Below are 17,650 nucleotides of genomic sequence, written 5' to 3'. Positions count from 1 at the left end.
GAGTGCTCTTGACAATCGTTGGATGGTTTATTTGTCAATACAGCAGCTAGATTCCATTGTATAAAACGAAAGGTGTACAAAATGGAAGTTGCAGTTGGAAAGGCAAAATCAGATGATAAAACTAAAGTGACATGATATGTAAAAAAGATAGCGCACACCGTGTTGTACTCTTGGGTAAAAGATTTAAAAAAAGTTACTGAAGTGTGCCTGAAAGCTGATTTCGGTGTAAAAGCCTAAGAAGACAACACGGCTCCTAAAATGTTCTCCAAACAGGGTGCTTTCTGCCTGTAGCTTGGGTCACTGGCAGCCCGCGTTACTCCTGACCCTGAGACAGAGCTCATCTCTCACTGCCTCATAGCAGGTCGTCATGGTGAGGTGTTGGTGGAAGCCCTGTCCTGCCCCAGACCAGGGCAGCAAGTCAGCTTCAGGCGATGACAGGCCTTGTAATGTTCAGACAGTACATTTCACAGGAAAAGTAGTTTCTGTTCAAGTCAGGGAATTGTTTGCCCAGTTATGGTTAGATGGGTGTTTGCTATCCATAAGGAAGACATAACAAAAACAGACCTGGTACTTCTAATCGTATATCTGAAATGGCTACAAAAGAAGTACAATTCATTGGAGAATGTGGAAACAAAATAAAAGTCTACTGAATTTTTATAGCTTCAGACCTAACCTCACAAGTGTGTCATAATCTGTATATCCTCAAGTGATGTCTGTGCACAGTGTGGATGTGATAGTGAAGGCTGTGTTCAGATTGCAAATGGTGAGCAGGGCTGCCAAGATGTCAGGAAAATACATCTGTGGTTCTTCATTGCCTCAGGAATGGAAAACAATATGTGTCAGGCTAATTGTAAGATACATTAAATAAGCTAAATGTATTGAAATATAGATCTTCAAAGAATTCAGTGTTCAGAAATAGATTGTGTAGAGTTACGTGCCCAGCACAAGCTGAGTGACGCAAAAGCAATAACTGAAGCATGGTGCCTTATGTAGATTGGGGTTTTCACTTGAGAAAGTGGTCGAAGAGAGAGAGTGGAGAAATTAGAATTTCTTTAAAATCAAGTTTCGACAGGAAAAACCAAGCAGGTGGGCCTTGTTATTGTTGCTTGGGGTCTGTGGTCCAGGTTATAGTGAGTCTTGTGCACTAGTAGCTATGTCCACAGCAGTGAGCTGCTGTGTCCAGCCCTGTCTGCCTGCACACTTCTGAATGCCATTGCCATGCAAAGCAGGGTGGCTGCCAAACTGCATGTGAGCAGCAGTGCCTGTGGAGGTTCCCAGAGGCTGGGGTTTGCTTGGTGGGGAGCTGGTAGGTGCAGGACAAGCCTGTGCTAAGACCAACAGTAAATCAACATGAGCAGCTAGGTGCCTGTGCCTGGGAGTATAGCATGGCAGTTTCTTTCCACAGCTGTAGCCAGTGTCTGCCTCCTGTTTCTGACCTGAATCTTCTTTAAGGTGATAAGCAGCTATACTGGACTGTCTATTTAAGACTAAGTATTTATGCATTTTTGGTTTTTGCTTGTTTACATAATATTTTTTCCCCTGCAGGTTTTAGATCTGATTAATTTTATATCTAGTTAACCCAAAAGTTAGAAAACGCCAGGCATGAGGGTTAGTTATTTAGAAAAGCATATCCTAGATCATAAGCAAGAACAGCAAGTGCACAAAACTACCTTTGTTTTCTAAGAAGGACTATTTTGGTATTTCGAATTGCACCAAGCCCCCTACAGCTACCAATCAATCTAGATGTGTTTTTATCTTACCCATTTCTTTTTATAACAACAACAAAAAAATCATGATACAGTCTTATACATAATCTAAGTCAATGTTAAGCTAAAGGTTTAAACAATGCCTGGTTTGCTTTTCAACAGAGGATTTCTCTCGGTACTCTTAGGGAAGAAAAAGGCTTTGAAGCTGCTGACATAAGCACTCAGTCCCTCCTGGTTCTCTGCTTGTCCTGCACTTCTCTCAATAGGTTTGTATTGTTTGTATCTCCTGCAAAGAACATGTAGAGTTAGGTGCAGAATGACATTTGAACACAAAGGTCCACATTTAGCATGTGGCCCAGTGCAGAGGAGAATTGATCATATATTCATAACATAATTCCTTCCCCCTTCTATTAAAACAATAATGATTGACTGCCGTAGTTAATTAGTTGTGACTAAGGGTAAGGCCTGGTTAATGAGAAGGCTCTGTTGCTTAGAGTATTGTTGCTCTGTGTTTCCTCCTCACCACTGCCTGCAAAGGCTGAGCATACTCTTAACTCAGGAGTCTCAGTGCAGTCTTGAAGTTTCACCAGAAACATCAAAGCTAATAATGCACAAATATGTGTTTCTTTTAACCACTTTCTGCATGTCCAGTACCCTTTTCCCAGAGAATCTGTCACTTATTTGATATATTTTGATGATTAATTCTTGATCACTGCTGTTAAGAGTTTTAAAGCTACATAAAATTTCTATTTGTTAAGTTCTACTGAATACTAAATGACATTATGCAGTTTGAGTTTCCTTACATGCTGTTCCCAGGCCTTTTATTACTGTTAATGCATATAAACACCAAATGTAATTTTCTATTAAATTTAAATATTTACAAATTTTCTGATGGCTTTATGGGTTAAGCCAGTAATCTCATATTCTTGAGTGTTTGCTAGAACATTTGTGAATAACAATGAAAAAGAAACAAAAATACAGCTAGCACAAATTTAAGTTGTGGGTTGTGCTAGTTTAGCTAATATTTTTGTCAGTTCCTTGAACTGTTTTTAGTCTTAGCAACTTACTTGTAAAGGACGAAAGCCCCAATGGCGCCAAACACTGCCAACAAACCAAGGAAGATGAAGACACCTTTTGTTGTCCCTGAGGATGATCCTAGAGTTCAGAAAGCAGCTAGATTAAAAATTAGCCTTATTTTAACAGAGTAATTGGTTTTCTCAAGAAAATACAATTTTTATCCAACTGTTTTAATGGCTGTATTACACTGGAATGCAAGCTAAGCGTTGGAAGTCAGAGACTTAGGCAAGAGATGATGTGTTTTCACAGCCCGATAGGCTTAATTCTGAGAGGCAGCACACAGTGGGCTGGCTCTGCTGGTTTTGCATGTGGATTGCTCCAGAGACACGCTGTGGCTCCTCCAGCCACTGAGGGACCCGTGGTGGCATCCCATGAGGTGGAGCTGATTGGCTCCCCGCCGATTGCAAAGTTAGGGGACCATTTACACTGGAGTATGAAATGTTGTTTCTTTATAAGCTATAATATAAGAATCAACTTTAGCCTATCAACTAATAGCCACGAGGTAAGGAAAAGAGAATAAAAATAGACTTTCTTAAATGCTGTTTGTTTCAGCTCCACATATTAAGATGGCAAAGCCTGGCTGAGAGCCTAATGGACCCAGGCTTGTTTGCTTTATTGAAGAGCTGAGAGCTCTGCTGTTTAACATTCTTACCCAGGGAAATTAATTCTGAGCTCTGATCGTCATTGAGCTCTATTTTCTGGCTTGTCACTGACAATTTCACTCCATTCCAAATTCCATTGTATGTGATAGAAGAAGGTGCATCGTTACAATTTTTTTAAATGTGTTACATATCTTAATTTTCCAGCCCATTGAAAGGACTTCAACCCATTCACTGAGAATACTGAGACACATTATTACTCCTCGTATTTACCACAGTTTTTATACAGTGAAGTAACCTAGAGGTGCATGTTGACTTACTTGCCAGTGTGTTGATTTATAATTGATTTATAATTGATATCTATGAAAAATCATGACATTAAATCATTTTCTTGGTATGTGTGCCTCATGCATTTTTCAGTTTGTTGATAAAATACCTGTGGAGGCTTGACTTCACTGTTTGTTCACATGATATTTTTTCTGAGAGTATAGGGACTTGCACTGTTTTATTAATAAGGCAGGTCCCTGGACTAGCTTGCAAAGGAAACTGATGGGACAGGTCTAAATTGTAGGACTGCAATTCATTCAACAGCAGTTTGAACAGGTTAAAAGCTGCTTGTGAGCAATGCCTACAAACCCAGATACAGTCCTGCCAAACTTCAAAGGTCAAATGTTTACGTGTGCTTGGGTACCAAATGGGATTTTCCCTTGAAATATGTGCAAAATCATGACACGTGGGAAATGTTTGCACATTTTAGGTGAGCTCCTCCAGAAGGTGATTCGTAGCAGCAGCCTCTCTTAGATCCTATTTCCGAAATGATTATAGCGTAAAGCTCCAGACTACAAATTAGCTTTTCCTTCAGGAGGAAACCTGGGGAGACAGTCTTGTTAGGCTAAATTTAGCTGCTGTGAATACACTTTTGTAAAATCCTACTTCATTTTTTTTCCTGTCTTTTGGAGCTGAAATACAATTAGGTCAGACATTGTGTCTTAGTCACCATAAATGATTTAGGCACAGCTAATTTTACAGCTAGATAGAATAAAAGCAGCCAAAATACTGTGGCAAGTGACTTCAAAGGGTCAGTTTCTTGGCTGATGCCAATTAAATAAATAAGAATAGTCACTGGGATGTTCAGTGAGAGGTCAGGAGGGGAATGGGTTGGGAGCAGAGAGACAGCTTTATTGTTTAGGGTCCTTAGTGAGGCCAAGTTAATACCTGTTTCTGTCAAAGACTGCTTGAATAACTGTGAGTGAGATACAGTGATACTCATCTGACCAAGGTAAACCTATTCTGAAAACAGTCACCTAGGGCACACTTTGTCATCAGTGAATGACTCAGGCCTTTCCAGAGCCTGGTTCATCTTGTGTAGAAATAGAAACTCAGTTAAGATCAATGAGCTACAAAGAGGGCACAGGGCAGCCTGCCCAGCTGTAGGCTTCGGTTCTCTTTCAAATGAGCCAAATCCTTCCTTACTGTCTTCTATGTATCCATGTGTGCAGTAGGATGAATGACATGTCCCTTACCTACTTTTCTGCCCAACAGAGTAGCAAAAATAACCTACAGCTAAAGAACATTTCATGTTTTGTGTTACTGATGGGTTTGTATGATTGCTGTACTCTGTAAGCTGTAAATCAAACCAAGTTCTAACATTTAAAATTTTCATAGGGAAGCAAATGTCTTTTGTCGCTGTATGACCTCTCACACAAGATGGCTGAGGCCTCCAGGCACACTGAAACTCCCATGTTTCTCTTGTGTTCCCTTCTCAGCAGATAAATGACTACAGGGAGAAACTACTCACAGACAACCTGCATCTGCTCTGCACGGACTCACCTCCATTTACAGAAATAAGCGCACTGGCAAGGGCTTGACTCGTGTCATCACCCAAGGTGATGTTTATACAGTACGTTCCGGGTTCATCAAAAGCTCTCCTAATGGTGAGTAGGCATTCTTCAGTGACGACGACGGGGTCACATACCATGCCCTGAGACACCTGGCATGTGGGGTCAGAAACTGCTGTACAGACATCTGTAGGGAGGCTGGGGTGGGAAGAGAGAATATGTTGCGTTGTGGAATCCTGTTAGCCCCACTTATGGACACCTTGCACTGCTGCCCCAGATTTATACTGATGTTTGTTCGCTTACCGTCGTGATTATGAAGATGGCATGTATATATTATCTATATGTATTATCTATATTTTATGCATTTAACATTTTATGGTGATCACAGGAAAAACCTGCCACAGATTGACTTATGAAATTTGTTGCCTTTAATACACATAATTATGAAAAGAATACGGATTCTTATGTGTAATGTCGTGTGCTGAAAAATGTGAACACTAACTTAAGAGAGGTAAATTGTTTTCCAGTTGTGTTGCCAAGACAATTTTTGTAGTTCTCATGCCTCTCAACTGATCCCCTTCCAGGAGCTAGGAAAATTAGTGCAACATTTTCTCTCTAAGAAACTGCTTAGACACACCCATTTACTCTAAATGTCAAAAAAGAGACTGAAAAGAGACTTCTTCCTTCCAACTTCAGTAGGCTGCTTCCAATTTCACATTGAGTGCTAAAATCCTGTCTTTGCCAGGAAAATATAGAATTGCTTCTCCACAGTATCTAGTTCTCTTACTTTTAGTTCAGCCTGCCATTTGTTCTGTATCCTACGAGCCTGGCAGTAGCTTCTATTGACATAATTTACAAATGAGACTTTCATTATCTTTAGTTCCAGTCAAGAAATAGAAACACTGTGGTGTTCCCAACATTTGTTCATTCTGCTGTGTGTAAGCACAGACAGTGTTCCAGCACCTAATTATTTTTAAAGAGGGAAGATGATTAACAATTTCATTTACATACTTACCTCCCTTGGCAGGTAACAACAAAGTCAACCAGTGGATTTTCAGCTTCACTTTCTGTCAACTGGATGCTTGTCATCCGAATAATATTTACCTCAAGGATTCCCTCTGGGAGAGGAAACAGATGTCAACAGTAGGACACATGACAACCTTGTGTGTACAGAAACTCAAGTGTTTGGCTGATGCTCAGGTCAGGTCTTGTTTGCCATAACTTTCCTCCCTTTGTGCTCCTTTTAAAGGGTTTGAAAGCTGAGAAATATTCCAGTACTTTCCCTATGAGATCATGGCTTTCTGCTTCGCTTTATTTTTCTTGTATAGTTAGTTATTTCTTTCACAAAATCACTTCCACCTCCCAGTAGCCACACTTCTGTACATGCCAAGGTTAGCACAACCTTATGTGATCCCGCTGGCCGGTGGGTTTCAGAACAGGAAAGAATTATAGAGCTTGTATCCCCACCAGCTTTCTCCCAGCCCAAGTGCCCAGAAACACATGTGTAGCATGGGGACAACCATCAGCAGGTGTCCAGACAAAAGAAGATCAAGACTTGTCTGAAACCAAAGTACCATAAACTTCAGTACAGGCTGACCTGTCAGCATCTAAAGAAACCAAAGTAGGGTGGTTAACTATGTGTGCATTAATCTGTGAAAATGCTAGCTGTGTCCAAGAGAAGGATCTTGACTGTGGGACTCACATATCTGATAAAACTATGACTAAACAAACATTATCTTTGCCATATGTGTAGTACATTTGCCTCATTCTGCTCCAGGTATTGGCTCACATCATTACCTACAATGGCGATACCAGCTGTGTAGTATCCATATCTGTAAATGTGGCAGCCTCCATCAGGATTGTCTTCTGTTGTCTCATTGGGGACAGAAGGGTCTGAATTAGAAAGAGCTTCGGTTGTTACTGTTGGTTTGAGGAAAGAAACATAGATATACATCTTTAGAATGAGTGTAGAAGTATTCTGAGCATGACTATCTCTCTCGATAGTACTAATTACATATGTCACTGGTTGTTTTGCTTTGCAGCTATGCAGTAATACATTTATCTTTGTGGGATCATTCTGAAAGAAAACACATGTGGGAAGCTGCTCTGTAGAACCCTACAGTGGCCTGAGTAAACTCTGCCAGTCCTCTGTCTGTGTGAAATAAAAGTGAGACTGCAAGATTGGGTATAATTGAGCTTTAAAATTCCCACATCAATTATATTCCAAATGCCAACAAAAGCTCTCTTAGAAAGCAAGTATTTTTCTATTGTTCTATATTAGAGCTAATAAGGAAGTAGTGAAAATTCTCTTTTCTTTGCTTTTTAATTCTCACTTCATATTTCATTAAAACCACATAAAAATGTGAAATTTGAAAAATATAGCCAGATTTACAATTTGATACTGGTAGTGTTATATAGTTACCCAGGCTGAAACTGCAGGCCTTTTGCAAACTTTAAAATCCTTTGATATGTTAAAAAAATGCTGACCGTCATGAAGATTATTCTGAAATACAGTTGTGCATAAATTTAAAGTGAAAAAGCCATTCTTGGCTTAATGCAGTGTGGAAATCCCATATTTTGAAATACATGTAAATGTTTTTCTAGTTCAATCCAATCTCATTTAATTTTGGGTGGAGATTAATGCAAACCAGAAAGGAACTGGCTCTGAAATACTTCTTCCTCGCTTAAAATTTACATCTTACCTCAAAAGATGTCTCTTGAGTGGGCAAGACCACAACCACTTGATCTGGTGTAGTGGAGGATATGAAAATAGATGTATATGTGCTTAGGTCTATGTGAAGACCCCTTTAAGTCATTGTGGTGAGAAATGGAAATTAGTTTTTTGAATATGTGTATATGATGTCTGTGTGTGTGTTGATTCTGTCTCTAAGCCAGTTTGTGAAGCTTGCAGATTTCACAGAACTTTTTTGATAAACCAAAAGTTCTGAATACATGTACTTAATGATTTAGAGATTTAGTATAGATCCTCACTGCTGATAGATAAACTCTTACCTGCTGGGGTGGGCAATGATGGAGTGGGTGTTACTGGCTTGCAAGGCACGGGTATAATAGCTTGAACAGTTAAATTGAGAGTGAAGTTTCCTTGCAGAGCAAAGGTGTGAGATGTGGTGGCACTGCTTTCTACAAATAAGCCACTTCCATCTCCAAAATTCCACTTGTAGGAGATGGCGGAATTATTAAGGTAGTAGCTGGGATCATGGATTTTCACATCAAATGTGATTGGTGAGTCTTTGATAAAAATGGAGTCTGAGATGTTACGGTCATGTTTTTGGGACAAGCTCACAGATAGTGGAATTTTGTCTGCCAGAAAAAAAAAAAAGAAAGAAAGTGAGTAAAGTGCACGTATCTGCCTCCAAACAACAGACAGCTCCAAAGCTCCTGAACAAGAGTCAGAATGTGAGACATTAGTATCTCTAACATGGGTTTCTAGTTTAATTTGATTTACTGATCTTCCAAGTCAGTGGCAAACAGTTATCCAGAGAGGTATGGGGACAAATAAGGAATCACAGGTATCAGTGGAAAATTGCATTTCCTCTGGTAAATCACATCAAGTAGAGATGTCACAACTGAGATAGTTACAGAGATTAATTACATTATTCTAGGGAATTTGCTAGAGATATCACATTTGTATTAAAAACCTTTCTCAGGCTATGCATTCTTTGCATGCCAGATTATGTTTGTGGTGAATTCTTTCTTTTAACAGCGAAACAACAAATGCTCCCAGTATTTTGTTGCAGTTTGTTTCAGCACACTCACCTGTTACAACATAAGTGGTACTTGCTCTTGCAATGGGAACGTATGTTGAGTGCCCTCTCCTGTAAATGGATACTGCCATTGTGTGTTTGCCAAGAGTGATATTTGCAGTGTTGACTGAAAAAATTGCTGAAGATCGTCCAATTGTTTGATAGTACTGGCCTGAAACAGAACATGAACTTGTCATATATTTTCCTTTGAGTCTAGCTACAAGAAATTATTTTTACAGAACCTGTATCTTTGTGACTCTTGGGTTGCCTAATCAAAATGTGTAGTTCAGATTTGTCCTTCAGTTGCCTGGCAGGTGTTTGGGGAGCACTTTTACAATGCATTTACTCCCATTTTTTTTTTTTTTTTTTCCCAAAGGTGTCAGAAAGGTGTCCCACATTTCACTGATTTAAGGAAGACTGCATTTGCCAAGGCACTTCTTTGCAAAGAAATTACATTATGTTGAGTAATTAGGATTATGTAGTGGATGGTGTTACCTCTTAGGCATTTTAAGTTTACCTTCAATGTAGCAAGAAGATATAATGCTTCATACCCCATAGCCCTTCATATACTTTTGTTGTATATATAACAATATTATTATTATTCATGCTAATGTTGATGACAATACTGATTTTCTCAAGCTAAATTAGGATTCTAAGATTTAGTATGTAGCCTGTGCCAGAAATAGCCCAAGCATTACATACTCACAGCTGGAAATACTGAAAACCAGCATCTGTGAATAGAACAGTACTACATAGTCAATGACAGATTTTGCCTTCTCCCCAGAGTTAAGAATTGCTGTGCCATTAAACTGATGTGAACATATGCAGCTTTGTGCTCTCTATAAAATCTGAGAATCTGAAGAGGCAGCGACTGGCCAGCAGGTCATCTGACTGACCTCAGACCCTATCTTTTCGTAGAAAATTGTATTGAGTACCACTGAAAGGAAATTAATTTTCTTTAATGGTAGTTCTGTGAATGCAGACTTAAAAAAGATCTCCTGGTAATACACAATTTCCAAATCTAGCAGAAGATTAATAGAACACCTGGTGGCCTCTTCAAAAAATGGGCAACAAATTCGGGGTCCCCATTCAAGAAGTGTGGAATCCTTTTCAAGGACTTTTAATGAAAGATACTAGAAAAAATGAGTGAATATAAGCTTTGCAGCATCAACCAAACTGAGTACATTGCAGTACTAACCAAATGTATGGAACAGGTAGACAAAGTTCCTTCTCCTCCAGCCAGGATAATGAGGGAAGGGTCTTCCGTCTGGGAATATATTATGGCTGTGGTTGCTTGTGCAGTTTTCCCAGCTGCAGTTGTCGATCCATTCAGTCCAGTTGTAGACGTACTGATCCTGGGCTGGAGAATCTAAGTGTAGAAACAGGACACATTCCTGGTCAAGTGAGAATTTCACAGCAAGTGAGGAAACAGGAGGCAGACACCCCAGGTTATGACAAAGTCTTGTTATGACAAGGCCTTAAACAACAGGGTACATTGGGTTATTTTTCGGCTGACATTCATTTTTTCCATATATGTGGGTTTTTCTGTTGTTTGCTTGTTTTTAATACAGACACCAAATTTTTCTGGCTTACAATTTTTTATTTCGAGGCTTAAAAAATCTACTGTGTCATGAGCCAGACATGATTTAAAGTTACTTCTCCAAAATTTGTGGACAACTACATGGCATTGTAGTGTTTTGCTGGAGCCGGTGAAGTTTCCCCAACATTTGGCAAGCAGAATTTAAAATTTTAAGTAGAAACTTCAGCCATGGAAACACTGTGAAGAAACGACTTTTAGTTTTGTCAGAAAAGTTCTCCTTAAATAACTTAGACCTGAATTTCCGTTCCTTTTTGAATAATAAAATATAGGTTCCTTTCCCAACCAGCACAATGAGCATCACGTAGAGAATGGATATCAGCAGCTAGCAAAATATTAGACAGTGAAAAAGTAGAATCTAGGCTGAAGAAAACAAAAAAAAGTTTTTATGCCTTGAAATGAAAATTACTTTCATCATTAAAAAATGTGCTGAAGATTTATGAGTTCAGAGGAAGAAATGTACAACAGCCTCTTTCACTCCAGATCTGGCAGCTTCAAACACTGAAGTTGTTGCATATTTTTCCCCCATTAAACACGTGAATAAGATACGAAGATGATTATCCTATGAAGTGGATTGCTTGATTTTAAATTATTTGTTTTTCTTCTTCTTCTTCTTTTTTTTTTTTTTTAATACTTAAAATGTGGGAATGTGAGATTTATTCTTTCTTGAGAGTTAGTTTGTTAGTGAGTTCTACAATCCCAAACTGAAAAAAAAGTCAATTTTATAAACCAGCAGCTTTATAAATTTTGAGGAAAACAGTGTGACTGAGTGATCAATTGAACCTGCACTCAGCCAGGGACTGCAACATTGTGACTGAGCTGAAAAGCAGCAGCAGTTTTGTTATGAAGCCAAATTAAAGCCAATTGAAATATTTGGGAAGCCAGTTTTATAGTGAAGACGAATCTCCTTAAATTAACCGGTCATTATTTGTAGGAGATGCAGAATGTTAAAAGCATTGCAGCAATGTGAAGAAAGAAAATAGTATGACAGGTTAGACTCTGGTGTAGTTACCAGTTAAGAGCAACATGACCACTGTTCATGAGGTGTATTTCTAATGGTTTCAACCATTTGCACTTTCACACCAGCATGGAGATTGCCACTACTTACCCGGGGTGCAGTTTCTCTGGTATATAATGTTGCCATCCTGATCTTCTTTCTGGCACTTGGGAAACTGCAGGGTCACAACAAAGGTCACATTGGATCCCACCAGTGCTGGGCTGTCAGTCACCAGCTTGGTTGTCACCTTTCCTCCTGTAAAAACCCAAACTGGTCTTCACTGCGTTTATCAGTGCAGCAGCTACCTTCAACCATGCACTGTTTACATTGTAAGCACTTGCTTGGTTGCTCCTTTATAACCAAGGGGATTTGTACTCCTAAATCACTTGAGTTCTCATCAAAGCCCTAGTTTAGAACAATAGGGATACCTCCAACATAACTTACTGATCTGTCATTCATTTCCTTTCTAGAGCTACAAGAGATTTTTTACCTATGAGGTTGATATATCCCAAAGGAGAACATTTGTATTTCTCCCCTGTATTTAGAACTTGGCTCAGCCCAGGAGACAGTGAACAGGCTTTTCACAGAAGTTGTTAAATTGAAGCCTGCAGCACCCTACTGAGGTAGAAATTGAAGCTCCACGTCCTGTAGGGCATGTTTCAAGCAAAGCATTATCCCATCCCTGGCCATCACTATGTCATGCTAAGTATTCACATCTGAGGCTGTGAGGTATGGGAAAGCAGTAACTGGAACAGCTCATTATTCTGTTCTTCAGACAACATGCTGCTAATGGTATCAGAGCAGATCATCCCTACTTTGCAGTGTTTGCAGCAGCTGAGAATATTGCACCTGTGAAAAAGCGCTGCAGCTCCAGTGAGGAGGATTTTCTGGCCAATTTTCTCTGTGTCTTTGAACTGTGTGTGTGTATGATTACCTTTCCAGCAGTCCTTCCACCGAGGGTCGTTGTCTTCCCAGAAAGGATAAAGTTTTTCATTCCATTTGTTTTGATCACTAGACCAGCCTTGTATCTTGTTGTGCATGACAGGAGAAGCTCTTCCATCGCTCAACACATCTTGAAACCCTGGATAGAAATGGAAACATGCAGTGGGCTGGTGTCCTCCTTCCCACCCTGTAAAAGCACCACGCCTGTGCTGAACTGCCTTCCTGTTATGACTGTATTCTGGTCCTCTTCATCAGAGGAGGGTTACAGAACTTTATCACTGCAGCCCTAGAAACTTTAATCAGCTATAATCAGCAATTCCATCTCTGACAGACTGATATTTTTCCACTTGCTCTATTGCAGGCTTTCCAGAGAAAGAAAACAATGTTTTACAACATTTTGACCATATCAGAGCCATAGTTCTTATGAGTGAACATAAGCACACAACAGTTATGACAGTTATAAAGAGGTTGCCTGACTGCTGCATGCCTTATGCTGGACCAGTGACAAACCTCTGCCTTAAAGGGAACAAGCAACATACATCGTGTCTGAGCTGTGCTCTAATGGAAGTTGTGCTGGAAATGAATTTTGACCCATTGATGCTTCTTTGGTGGAGTGGCTGCTAGTTTGTGTGAGGGGGCTGGAGCCAAGTGTAACAGAAGCTGGTGTTTGCAGAAAAGGAAATGAAGAGCTGAATAGTAAATTCAATGTGTTTACAGTGTAACAGCAAAAACATCAGCTGCATGCCTATTACTTTAAAATTACTCAGATTAAATAATGTTAATAACCTCTTTCTTCTCATATTACTACAAATGAGGGACTCAAACTTTTCCCAGGCCTTCAAGGATCCCTCTCTATTATAAAGCACTCACGTAATGCAAAGCAAAATAAATTTTCAAGTAACACGTAGGAACATGTCAAACACTGTAGGATACCATAAAAATATGTTCTTAAGTAGACTCATATGCAGAGTTCCATGAAAGCCTGGAGGCTTTGAACAACTCTGTCATCTTAATCAGGTAACTGCTGGGTGTGCCATTCTGTCCTAACATCAAGGGAGTCAGGATTTCTACTTTATTTTAAAGTTTGTAGATACTGGATGCTTTTGAGATTTATACACGGGTGCAAGAAAGAGCTGGATGATTTCAGGGAAGATGCAGGGACCTGTAAGAAGGGCAGGAATGGCTGTGTGGGCTGTACCAAAACCAGTCGTGTTGGAGTTTGTCCCGGTTTTGGAAAAGTTGCAGAGCAGGTGTAGACAATTTCAGCCTGGTCTTGTGACTCCTGATTTTACTGCAGGGAAGAGCCAGAAGGACAGCACCACAGAGCAGGCAGGAGCTGCTTCTCTCTTGATGTTTTATCATCCAGTGAGATGGCTGCTGGTCTGGGAGGGCATCCCTTGGCCAGTCCCATCTCAGTGGTCACCTCAAAGCAAGCAGATTTCTCCCTGGTCTCCTGAGGCTTAAGGACTAAAAGGTACAAGGAAGAGTCTGCAGATGTTATGAGACATATTCTCCTGTACATTTTTGCCCTACAGGAACTCCTTGCAATCTCACTTAAATATCTTGAATCAAGACTTCCCTGAAGATTCAAGATATTTTGATGTGAGCAGAGCAGAACATCATGACCTGTATTTCCTCTTGGCTTGTATCACGTGCTGTATTATGTTGACTCTTTGTCAGAGTTGGGTAATGTTGTCCCCCAGGAAAAGAAAAGCAGATTAGAAGCTATAAAAACCATAAAAATATTTCACAAAAGCTTTTTGTGCTTAATCACATGTTATGTCAAGAAATTAATGTCATCTTATTTGAAAGTAAGTGGTTATGAATTTTATCCTTTTTTTCCCATTCTCTTTGACTTTATCTAAAAATTGTGTGATGAATAAAAATGTTTTGATTTTGCCCAATCAAAACATTTCAGTCATTTTTTCCCCAAATATTCAGTTCATCAAAATGAGCTGGAAGAGTTCTAACTTTATAAATGCTTTTCATTTTGAATAGCCATCTTTGAATTCAGAAGTCATTTTTCCTGTCCAGCTTTAGTAATAGCTGTGGTCACTGCTTCTAGATCACGAGCTCCTGAGGCATTTCTGTGCCTCCCCATTGTGCTTTGTTTATTTCAATCAAATATAAAACATTTCACAAGAGCTTCAGGACAAGACAAAGACATTTTTAAGATGACAAAATACTTCACCACTAGTTCAGCTAACACTTGGAACTGAAGATTTTCCACTGCTGAATTAAAGGAATGGGAAGCTTTAATGTATTTCTTCTGTAACAATGAAAAACACTCAAGCACAGATGTTGGTCGTAACATGAAATTAGAGCAGTTTAATTCAAAATAGATGGGGTAATAATACAATCTAAGGAAATGATTACTGTAATAGTTTTGGTGAGGTGATCATAAGAGATCACACTCTGATGGACGTTCTTCTTTCTCATTCTGGTTCTCATTTTGGTGAAAAACACAAAGAAGACAAGTTCAGCATTTCCTGTGCTGGTGTGTTAGCCACGAAAGGGAGAAAGTCAGCGTTAGAACAGCAATAAAAAGATGGCATAGTTAAAGAGCAGAATGTAAGAAGGCTGATGTTATGGCCAAGCTAAGAAGAGAAGAAAATGACGTAAACTTTCTAACATTGCATGTGGAAACATAATAAAGTGGGACAAAAGAGAACTTGAGAAACAACTTACAAAGATGTGAAACTTACTAATTAAATTTTTTAAATACAGAAGTATTAGAAAGCCTGCCAGAAAGTCGGTAGGGGGAATAGAGGGTATAGATACAAAAGCAACATTTAGGGAAGATAAAGTGGTGGCACAAAAATAAAAATGTACTCGCTGACATTTTCATGCTCAACGGAAGAGCCTAAGAGATTTCTGTGCCAGAATTTTCTTCACAGCGATGGAGAATCTCTCTCAAAGTGAAGAAAAAAGATAGAGCAAATCAAATCAAAAAGCCGTCTGGATCAGGTGGCTCAAAAGGTGTGGAAGCTGTTCAAGAGCGAAATAAATGAACTGTTCACCATAATGTGTAACGTCTTGCTCCAAGCTGCTTCAGTGGTCATGAAACAAAAGTTGGCAACTGTGCTGACAGTTCTTAAAACATTTCCAGGGAAGATTTAGAGGATTATAAAAGGCGTGATGCTCAAATTGGACAAGCTGGTAGAAACAGCAGTGAAGAACAGAGTTGTCAGAAACAGCAAATTAATATGATGTGCCATAAAGGAGCGCATTCCTCGCAAATACATTCAAGTTTTGCCAAAGGAGCTGGAGAGCAGGTGAACAAGGCTGACTGGGTTGATACAGAACTGTTTGTACAGCACGAGAGCTTCCAATCTACTATTGCCACTTGAAAATGAGATCTTGTATCTTTACAGTTTTGAATACGGTGCTCGGGAATAGTTGAAAAAATAGGTAAAGGTTAAAGAGCAAAGATGAAAACATTGTTAGAGCGCTGTGCAATTCTCCACGTGCTAGTTCATGTCTTGAATACTGCATGCTGCTCTGATCTTTACAGCATGAGCAGGGCATCAGAGAAGTGAAAAATACAGAGAAAGGTGCCAAAAGGATGAAATTGTTTCCAGATGAGGAACAAGCAGATAGCCTAGAGAGTGGGTGACAGGTGATTCTGTTAAAACCGAATCGTGAACAGCATGGAGGAAGAAGCATTTTTTCACTGTTTCTGAAAGTCCAGGAGCTAAGGAGAGTAAATGAACCTAGCAGTTGATAGGTTCTAAGCACAAAAAATACACTTATTTCTTCAAGTTAGGCACAGTTTGGCTGTGACATTTCTTGCTGGTTCAAAATATACATGGGCTACCACCAAAACTAGAGTGCACAAACTGATGGGGGAGAAATCCTGTTAAATGCAATGGCTTTACATCTGGCTGAGGAAGTTCTGATGCTATACACCATCAGATTCTGGGAAAGTACCCATTAAATACAGGTATAAGGCTAGAGATATGCTCAGCCTGACCTCAGTTGCTAAGGCCTTCAGTTTCCTTCTTGCAGACTCTGGAAATTGACCCCCAGTTCCCATTTTGGGTTACCAGCACTGAGCTCAGTGAGTCAGTAAGACTGGAAATCAAGCTGGGAGTCTGGGAAGAAGCCAAGGACCAAGCATGACCACCACAGCTGGAGGGTCTAATTCCTGGACTCCTACTGTCCTGGAGCTCTGGCAGCCTCTCCCAGCCAAGCAAACTACAAGAAATCCATCCTGCCTCTGCCTTTCTGGCTGTAGTTGAGCCAAATAAATATTGTTTGAAATTTGAGAAGATGAACCAAGGCTCAGCTGTTTACCCGTGGAGAGCAGCAAACAGCTCTTGGCATTTTTCTGCAGCTCAGTATAGCTTCAGCAATCACTACACATCAGGGAGCAAATAGGTTTTAAGCACCATCGCAGGACAGGAGGGAGGAAGGGGTGAGGGAGGCAGGCACTCACGCATGGCAGCAGCACACAGGACCGCTTCGGCCAGGAGCAGGAGCGCGAGGTGGCGGTGAGCCCCGCACATGGTGCCAGGCTGTGCGTTGGCCGGCGCGCACGGCGGAGCAGTAACTCCTTCAGCCTCCACTGAGAAGTGAGAATGAAGTTTCTCCACTGCTCGGCCCTCCGATTAAATGAAGGGCCCCAGGACTCATCATGTGATGGAATTAAGCAGAGATGCATGATTTTGTCTTCAGCTTCTTTCAGCTCATGTGCTTATGACTCACTCCCTTTGCTTTCAGCATTCGCTGGGATTTCTGTGAGACCTGTTTAGAGCCACACCATTTACCTTGCAGGCATTTTCATATTGGTTTTGCACTCTGATCAATATTTATACCTAATTTGTTTTTAAATTAGGATTATTTACTTCCAAAAATCCAAATTAACTCTCACCCTAGCCTGATTTGCTAGTGTTACTGCAACAGCTCATTGCATTTGATGAACTGGTCTCTACTTTTAACATGTTTCTCTTCCCACACGCTGAGCAGCAACCATAAACTAAATGAAAACTGGCTGATTCTAGCACTTCCCTGGACTTGGCTCTTGATCAGAGTTGATCCTGAAGGCAAACATTATTTAAATGTTCACTTAGTGGGTACATACACGTACCTTACTATCACAGTTGTGTGATACGACACTTAGGGGTATGA

At 40.1% G+C, this 17,650-nt stretch overlaps 1 protein-coding gene and 1 long non-coding RNA gene across 7 annotated transcripts in view; one reads left to right on the top strand and one right to left on the bottom strand.

The window, feature by feature from the left end:
- LOC128085835 (uncharacterized) overlaps positions 1 to 17,650 on the top strand; it is a 32,549-nt gene that overhangs the window by 220 nt on the left and 14,679 nt on the right. For 2 of the 6 annotated variants that reach the window (XR_008209117.1, XR_008209119.1), the window contains exons 2-4: positions 1,869 to 1,972; positions 5,149 to 5,316; positions 6,248 to 6,420. This is a non-coding gene — a long non-coding RNA (uncharacterized LOC128085835). Of the gene's footprint in view, positions 1 to 1,868; positions 1,973 to 5,148; positions 5,317 to 6,247; positions 7,025 to 9,360; positions 9,556 to 17,650 lie in introns of those variants that run through there. The other 4 variants (XR_008209120.1, XR_008209118.1, XR_008209115.1 and 1 more) reach the window with 4 other exon arrangements.
- Positions 9 to 17,145, bottom strand: GPNMB (glycoprotein nmb). Its single transcript, XM_052693729.1, has 11 exons — positions 16,959 to 17,145; positions 12,513 to 12,659; positions 11,690 to 11,833; positions 10,183 to 10,353; positions 8,998 to 9,156; positions 8,233 to 8,541; positions 7,018 to 7,140; positions 6,236 to 6,338; positions 5,213 to 5,418; positions 2,774 to 2,861; positions 9 to 1,992 (listed from the first exon to the last, which is right to left on the bottom strand). Exons 1-11 carry the CDS (start codon positions 17,026 to 17,028, stop codon positions 1,839 to 1,841), a joined length of 1,674 nt encoding a protein of 557 aa, XP_052549689.1. The 5' UTR covers positions 17,029 to 17,145; the 3' UTR covers positions 9 to 1,838.

Source organism: Tympanuchus pallidicinctus, unplaced genomic scaffold, assembly GCF_026119805.1.
Source record: "Tympanuchus pallidicinctus isolate F22 unplaced genomic scaffold, pur_lepc_1.0 scaffold3, whole genome shotgun sequence".
NCBI classification, from domain to species: Eukaryota; Metazoa; Chordata; class Aves; order Galliformes; family Phasianidae; genus Tympanuchus; species Tympanuchus pallidicinctus.
This window is presented reverse-complemented; position numbering and strand designations above follow the sequence as displayed.

Bases quoted from the DNA above. Each gene is read 5' to 3' on its own strand.
- GPNMB (XM_052693729.1), bottom strand. From the start codon at position 17,028: ATGTGCGGGGCTCACCGCCACCTCGCGCTCCTGCTCCTGGCCGAAGCG. The intron at 10,354-11,689 runs GTAAGTAGTGGC...TTCTACACTTAG, and splicing joins CCAGAGAAACTGCACCCCGG to ATTCTCCAGCCCAGGATCAG. The intron at 1,993-2,773 runs GTAAGTTGCTAA...TGTTCTTTGCAG, and splicing joins GGGGCTTTCGTCCTTTACAA to GAGATACAAACAATACAAAC.